The 8,242-nt window shown below is 40.6% G+C and overlaps 1 protein-coding gene across 2 annotated transcripts; it reads right to left on the bottom strand.

The window, feature by feature from the left end:
• Positions 1-3,819: 3,819 nt before the first annotated feature.
• gfi1ab (growth factor independent 1A transcription repressor b) lies at positions 3,820-7,507 on the bottom strand. 2 transcript variants are annotated; one of them, XM_031318127.2, is made up of 6 exons: positions 7,181-7,507; positions 6,481-6,699; positions 5,470-5,846; positions 5,090-5,227; positions 4,788-4,953; positions 3,820-4,604 (listed from the first exon to the last, which is right to left on the bottom strand). In XM_031318127.2, exons 1-6 carry the CDS (start codon positions 7,290-7,292, stop codon positions 4,426-4,428), a joined length of 1,191 nt encoding a protein of 396 aa, XP_031173987.1. In that variant the 5' UTR covers positions 7,293-7,507; the 3' UTR covers positions 3,820-4,425. The 2 variants fall into 2 exon arrangements, with proteins under 2 accessions (XP_031173987.1, XP_031173988.1); XM_031318128.2 differs by having other exon boundaries at positions 6,481-6,666; positions 7,181-7,501.
• Positions 7,508-8,242: the final 735 nt, after the last annotated feature.

Here is an 8,242-nt window from a genome sequence, read left to right as displayed (position 1 = left end):
GGTAAGAATCCTAGATTTGTCAGTACTGGATCAAACAGATGTTAAGGGTTAATAATAAGAATATCTGTCGTGTCCAGATTTAACTGAAGAACGTTGGTTGCCATCTAGTCTTGATGTCAGCCATACAGAGTTTGCCGCAAGCTCAATGGGTATTATTGTAAGGTATACTTATGTGTCAAATAAGTAATTTAAACTAATAATAAATACATAGAGAGAGTAAAGAGAAAATAAAACATATTACCTATTCTCTAAACTGCTTATCCTGTTAACATGCATGGGAGGACCTCACCCAAAATGCAATTTCAAGAGTTAGGAACACCCTACACCCTAGACAGGGCTGCTAAAACATCCCAATATACTAAATTAAGTCAACTGAGCTCATTTTTGAAAGTTGAAATAAATTGCTTCATGGTGTAAAAAAAACATCTAAAACAAAAGTACATCAGCAAACATACCACACTGTAAAAGTATGGTGTGTGTGTAGAGGCGGTTCGGGGGAAGACTGGTGCAGCCGCGGCTGGCACTCCAGGAGGAAGCTTGTCAGCCCAAAGAAGGCCGGCTCTCCCCACACGTGTTCTGCCTGTCAGCTGCCTCGCTGATGTCTCTTGTTATTATTTTCCTCTCATTCTGCTGCCTTTTCTTTGCAGTCATGAATAATTTGTGTCTTCGCCTTGTTGCTTGATGACAGCTGTGCAGTTGATTTGCAGTCTGTTTTTTAGATCAGGTGAATAATGAATAAGCCTCTGCAACAAAAGAGCTATGTCCTATATGTGCCCTGCCTCTCTTCATCTGTCCCAGCTTAGTTGGCGTGTCAACCGCTGAGAAGGGGACAGGTGAGCAGGAAAGTCTCTCTGATGCTAAAAGTTTCCTAAATAAGAGTGCATACAGAATGTTTTATTTTATGTCTGTTCATCTTCCAAGAACTTCTTACCATCCTTTACTGTATCCGAGCATATTAATCAGTGCTTTCTCTCCGAAGCTTGTTGTTAGTAATCCTGTATCTGTCTCAGGTTTTCTCTTTGTAACTCGTCAAACCTGTGTGAAATCTGCTGATCAGAGCGTGAGAGCAAATACCACATCATCATTACAATATACACAACTGTTCTGCAGGCCCTCAGGGAACAATCACATTTGCTCTCTCTTCATGGTGTCTTCCCTATATTTGCTTTTAACAAGTACAACATTTGAATCAGATAATTCACCAGATGTTGTTGATTCTAGATATTTACTCTTGTTAGCTGTGTGGGCATGATCTGGATCTTTATATTATCTATGAGGTATTGCAAGTTATGTTTTATTCAGATTCTTACCTTTAGTGCGTCAAGCTGAGTTTATATATTTTTATATATATATATATATATATATATATATATATATATATATATATATATATATATATATATATATATATTTATATAGTTTATAAACCAGGAGGTGGGGTCTGGTTTCTCCTGCTGTTGCAGCATCTCCCCTACAATGTTTAAGTCTCTTTTCAAGAGTTTTCTTTCTTTACACGGAAGAAAAACTGACACTTATTTGAAAAACTCTTTTCCACAGTCATTAACCTACAGATTAAATCTATATTGATAATTTATCTGTCATGCTTAAACAGTAGAAGATGCTAAAACATCTAAATCAGAAAAAGTGTGTCTCTAAAATCTCTCTGTAATTATTCATGTTTAATTTTACATTAATAATGAATCATCCAAAACCACAAAACCCAGACACTGAACTTTCGAATTGCACAACAAGACAAATTAATCCAGTCATACCTCTGGGTGTATGCATGTGTGCCATAAGTGCACACACTCATCTGTGCACAAGATGCAGGCCTAGATTTGAGCCTTAGACTGCAATGCTCTGATTACTCACCCACTCGAATCGATTGAGCCATATTCTATTCATATTTGATATGCCTCGGGGCAGTTGGGTAATGCTTTAAAAAATCCACCCGTGCCCTTGGAGGAAATCTGGTCAGCCTAATGGCTTGTTTGAAGACTTTTGCTCGAAAAGCTTCTCTCTATGATTGTGCTTGAGGAGCGACTCTCAGAGGGAATCATGCAATACCTTCTGAGACTTCACAAATGATTTGCATTCTTAACAAGATGCTGTTTATTTTCTTAAGAAAGATTGTGAGAGAAGTTTGATGTCAGCTTCGTTCCAACAGGAGGGCATTTCCCTGTGACCAGATCCAACACTGAACAGAGAGACCCTTTTCAGACAGCAGCACTTTTCTCTGTGATTTATCTATGACTCCTAATGATTTCTTTTATAAACTGCACATTTCCTTGGGGATGTGAGGTTGTTGCACATGAAGTTCATTTTTAAATAGCCTGAAATTTCTTTTAGAATCAGTAGAATTAAACATCAGCAAAGCAGACAACGTGGACATGTATAAACAATATAAACTCCACAGCGGCTGCAGGTGTTCGGTCATTCATTAAGATAGATATAACCTTTTTCTTTAAATACTGTAAATTATAACTACACCCCATGGGATTCTTAAAGAGAATAAATGATGTGTCTCACTCTGTGCAATATAGCACCAAGGTGCACAGCTCCGTTTTGTCTTGCTTTAAATGAGCTTGCCTTTTTCTGTTCTCCTTTCTGTTCATCTTGGGGTTTAAAATATTCAGTATCTTCGCAGGCTGGATGTTGTACGATTTTGGGGGAAGTGAGGCATAGTAAATCCTTGTGAGTCAGTGATTTCAATCAATGTTGAAGGAAGACAGCTAACTGATTGTTCCTCTTTTGTTAGAGTAAAGATGAGATAGTGAAAGAATGAAATGGTGACAGTAATTATGAAGACAGACAGCTGTTTATAAACTCACCTAAGCAGCAGTTTTATGACTTGAGTCTAATGCATCAATGATGGAGGTTATATCAAAATAATGTTATCTGGAGGTGAAATGCTTTAATGCTTTAAAGTGAAAGCCATTATTATACCACCGTACCTTGTGTCACTGTCAATATAAAACCAATCTTCTTGAGTTTGTTGTAATTCATTGTTAATGTCAGTGTCTTCATAGGATTTATTATTGCCTGATTTCAAACTGTCCACCCAGAGGCCTCAGATTAAATCAATTTATGCTCATCACTTAGGCCTATATAACAGAATTCTAATAAACTATTCAAACTCCATCCCAGGAGCAGTCCCTCAGTGGATCACAGCTGCTGCATGTGGTTCCTTGTTTGCCAGCTTCCTGCCAAAAGTCGTTTTTTTGTTCTCCTCCTTATTTTTTTAAATAACAGCCATGAGGGTAAAACGCATCTGGTTAACGGTTAAATCTGATCAGACTGTTTAGAGTTAAAACAAATGGCTACAGTGGTCATAACAAACAGGAGCCACGTTAGCCTCTGGGCAATCACAATCACGGCAGCAACATGGTTAAATGTCCTGGCCCTTTGTTCGTTTGTCGGCCTATAGCTTTAAGTCACAACAACAATTATAGTGTGGTTTTGTAGGTGGAAGGGTAAAATAAAGTAGGTTAATTAAAGCTAAATTGCTGCTAAAGCGAAGTGTGCTACTACTACTACTACTAGCCTACTAATAATAATTATAATAATAACATGGTTATTATATAAAATAGCATATAGGCTAATACATTTAGGGGACGTTTGCTATAATTTGGGGGAAGATATATGAGTTATATGATCTGTTTTAGATTTGGACGTTAGATAGTTTTTTTGTTTTTTTTATCTAGTTGAAAATAAAACAGAAAATAAAAATGCCTGGAAACATAAATTTAGTCCTAAACGACTAAAACTTTATTCTGACAATAAAATGTGCAAAATGGAAAAAATGAAGATAAGAGCTTCGTGAGTAAGGCAGTAACCCCCCCCCCCTGTTTATTAAATCACACAGTCTGAGGAGGCTGTTTTGCCAGCATGTCACCACATTGAAAACAAAATGCCTCGGAGAAGTGCAGATTTTCATCTCTGTTATGCATGTTGATCCGGTTATTTAAGTGTGAGAACAAATATTTTGGGCCCACTGAAGCTGATTCATATCAGTCGACATACAAACATGATACATTTGTTTTAACATGCTCACAGTTCACAGCTTATCTCTGTTTTTTGGACCTTTATAACAATCCGTTGAATAATTAGTGTTGATGTCTTCGCACTGCAAAATGTCCGTCAGAAGAAGACACCGTTTATGTAAGTTTTATTTATGAGACATATACATTTTCTTTATTAAAATAAATAAACAATGTGCCTATCGGCTGAGATAATTAGATATTTCGAATGCACTTTTGCAAGTTTTTACAAAGCTAAAGGTGGATCAAAGTGAATCTTGATCCAAGAAATGTCCTCAAGGTGGGCGAAAATGTCTAAAAATGTCTTTGTTAGATGTCCTCACTCGTTTCAAGAATAATGATTTAAAGACTCAGATGACATGACACGATGTGTGCAGTGATCGCTTCATTTCAGTCCGTGCTGCGTCTCTTTGTGTCTCCTCAGATCCACTTTTCTCTGGAAACCTTTGCCGCAGAGGTCGCAGCCGAAAGGTTTGTACCCGGTGTGTTTCCTGCTGTGTGTGATAAGGTTGGAGCTCTGGCTGAACGCTTTCCCACAAACCTGGCATTTGTGTGGTTTCTCACCTGAAAAAAACACATTCAGAAAACATATTAGTGGGGGTTCTATTTTATTGAACATGATTTCGAACTTTTACGCACAAGTTACGCACAGATTCTTTAAGGAACACTAGAAACCCAACAACATTTTAACATTCGGCCAAATGTGTTACATTGTGTTGCATTACAGTCTGCATTTTCTCCACTTGCCTGTGTGGATGAAAGTGTGTTTCTTCATGTCTGACTTCTGGTGGAACCTCTTCCCGCAGTACTGGCAGGGGTATGGCCGAGTGTCGGAGTGGATAAGCAGGTGCGTCGACAGAGTAGACGACCTCTTAAAACTTTTACCGCATATTTTGCAGTCGAAACTTCTTTCCTGAAACGTGAGCAGAAGCGGGGTTAGTCATGATTTCAAGTCAGCACACCCATCCTGACAGAAAAGCAGTCTGACAGCAACATGCAGACCCAGAGAAGGTGCGAACTACAGGATGCGGTTTAAAGTGTGAAGTTACCTGAGAGTGCACGGCTTTGTGTTGTTCCAGGCTGACTGCGTGTCCGAAAGTTTTGCCGCATATTTCACACGCAAATGGCCTGGTGCCACTGTGCGATCTGCGGACATGGACTTCTAAACCGTGCGGAGTGGAAAACACCTGTGTAAAGAAAGAAATAAGTCATCGGTCAGTTTTTTGAAATAATAAAGTTTAGCTGAAAAAAAGAAATATTTTTGTTTAGGTTAAATACATAGTTAATGAATGATGAGGGCAGATCATTGGGATCATTTGATTTACAGGCAGCAACAGTTGTTTGCAGTTTTTTGTTTTAGATGACCAGCAGCAGCTAACTGTGTTACCCGTCCATTTATTTATCCCCACAAAGCAGTCTCCATCCTCACCTTACTGCACTTGATACACTTGTAAGCACCATTGAGGATCAGACTGGAGCAGAGCAGGTCAGACTGGGCCTTCACATTGTGGGTTTTTCTATGCAGGCCTCCCTCTGGGAACAGCAAAGCGGCAGCGTGCCTCCTGTAGTCACCGTAAGTCTCCTCATCCAGAGTCCGGTCTGCGTACAGGGCTGAGTGGGTGCTCCTGTCACCGTAGAAGGCCAACGCCGCCGGGCCCCTGTCCACCTCCATGCCGGGATGGAGGCTCTCCTGCACCATTGGCCTCAGCCCCGGTTCCGGGTAGCTGCTCCACGCATACGGCCGGTAGGGAATAGTGAAGGGCTGGGTCTCATCCACCAGAGGAGACAGGGATTTCTCAGAATCAACTAAAGAGAGGAACAGAGGCCAGATCAAATTTTAATGAAACCAGTTTCAAGCAGGGCGTTTACATGACCCCACAGGGTGTCATGGAAGTGTCATGCAATGTTCTATCAGAGAATTCCCAAATGATGACGCCGTTGGGGAAACGATGCAATATCAGATGTAGAAGGGGGGTATGTACTATTACAAATAAATAGTATTGGAGAATTTGGCCTAAAGTTATTTCAAGGCCCAACACACTTTTATATAGCCTATACATTTATAAATAAACAAATTAACTCATATGACAAAATTAGCTTAAAAGTAGCCTAATGAGTTATAATTGTAATAGGCCTAGTTATAGTGACAGCATTCTTAGAATATAACAGAGGGAATAAAACTGGTCTGCCACAAAGGCCACATATATTTTTTGTATAAAAAAAAACAAAAAAAACAAAACAAAAAAAAACTTATCCGTGTGTGACCATCAAACAAGTAGGCTATTAAAGTATTATGGTTCACAAAATGTGCTGAAAATTTAAAATCACATATTTCAGATAGACTTATGCAAAAAAATATAAAGATATTCCTACAGAGACTTGAATGTGTCTGCGTGTGCCTATATAAAAGTGTGATGGGTCTGTGTGGTGGTGTTTGTACCCGGGGATGCAGAGGGGGACGGAGGCCTCCAGAAATCCTCATAGTCCGGAGAGCGAGCGCACAGACTGTCGGGGCAGCTCAGCGGGGACTTCGGGGAGAAATCAGCAGCGTCGGCCAGGCGGAAGTCCGGGGAGAGGCCGTACCTGTCCACCGACATGTCGGTATCATCTTGAAGCTTATCTGCTTCCGAGAGGTCACAGGGAGGAGCGCAGTCAGCATCTTAACGAAAGGAAGCAATACAATTCTAATGTTTTTAAACTCACTGCACAACTGTAATCTCCTTAAATGCGTCACTATAAATCTATCATTAGTCTAATGGAAGTGATTTTTCGTTAGCGTGAAATCTCAGTATGTAGGCTACCAACTATAGGCTACATCAGAAATTCCACTTTTTACCATTTTTGTTTCAGCATTTTTAGAAAATGTATTTAAAGCCTGGCCATAATTCAATAAACTGCACCGACGCGGTAAAGTCCCTTAAAGTGTGAAACCAGTGATACTTTTATATGTATGCATTTTCCCTTTAATATGCCTTTAACCATAATAATTCTCCTGTAAAATGTCCGCAGTTATTGATATGGTAGATGTATTTTAGTTTAAAACTTTGTTATAGGCTACGTGAAATGGGATAAACATAAATATTCAAAGACACATTTTACGCCGTAAAGGAAATTTGAAAACGGAATCATTTTGTACACACCTGAGCATATGTGAGTCAGTATAGTATCCAGCCTGCTGTAGTCATCCTCCAAACTCCGGGGCTGGTGGTAACTGTGCGCCTTCTTACTCTTCACCATGAAGGAGCGAGGCATCTCTGATCCGAGAGCAGACAAATCAGTGAGAATAATCCAGCTGCTGCTCGCTCTGAACTCTGCAAAGACCCGATCTCCACTGGTGGGGAGCTGCGGGTCCAAGTGCTTTAATAGATTTAAACCTGACGACAGAGCATGCGCACAACCTCCGTCCTGTCTGCCAGGTGTTGCACGGACAGGTGTCACTGCAGAGACTCCTCCGCGCACTGCACTACAAAAAGTAACCGCCTACAGCGCGCAGTGCGGTCAACAGGAAAATAGGCCTGGTCTGCAGCGGGGGCGATGTTTTTCACCTCACGCAAAGTCACTCAATTCAGGACTTCACTTGATAGCATATTACAGAGTGGTTTGCCTTTGCCCTGCCTTTTGTTTCAAGAAACACCCGTGGAATTATCAGGAGTTGATTTTTATGAGACAATAAGTGACTTTTGAATCAGGACTTTTTGCCGTGTTGAGCCCGCCGCGTGCAGCTGCTGGTCCCCCTTTGGCTGCAGCTCGTGTCTCTCTCCAGGGGAGCCTGTGGCAATCAGGAGAAGTGATACAGGCCTTATCAGCGCCTTACTCAATCTAACAGGGGGAGAGGAAACGCGGAGGCGCACCCCAGGGTGTCTAAGAGCCTGCATATAGCATGGTAAATTAAAAAGGGCGGGGGAAACTCTGAACCGACAGTGTCCTCTTATGCTTAATATAGATCATAATCACTAAGAAATACATTATTTCACAATTATATCCTGTACATACCTGCAGGTTTGACATGAGTGTGTTTGATGGTTTTTTTTCTGAAACACAATGGAATAAGATAATAGTAGCATCTGCAATGATTGACAAATTCATCACAATAAATCCACATTTATTGGGATTAAACCTCGGGCTCCAGGTGTCCCCAGATGACAAGGTTTGGTGGAGCTTTGTCCCGGTCTGGTGGTCAGTTGGGCCGTATAGGCTGTTAT

The sequence above is a fragment of the Sander lucioperca genome, chromosome 11, assembly GCF_008315115.2.
Source record: "Sander lucioperca isolate FBNREF2018 chromosome 11, SLUC_FBN_1.2, whole genome shotgun sequence".
Classification (NCBI taxonomy): domain Eukaryota; kingdom Metazoa; phylum Chordata; class Actinopteri; order Perciformes; family Percidae; genus Sander; species Sander lucioperca.
The sequence above is the reverse complement of the archived record's forward strand: the minus strand, read 5'-3'. Positions and strand labels throughout refer to the sequence as shown.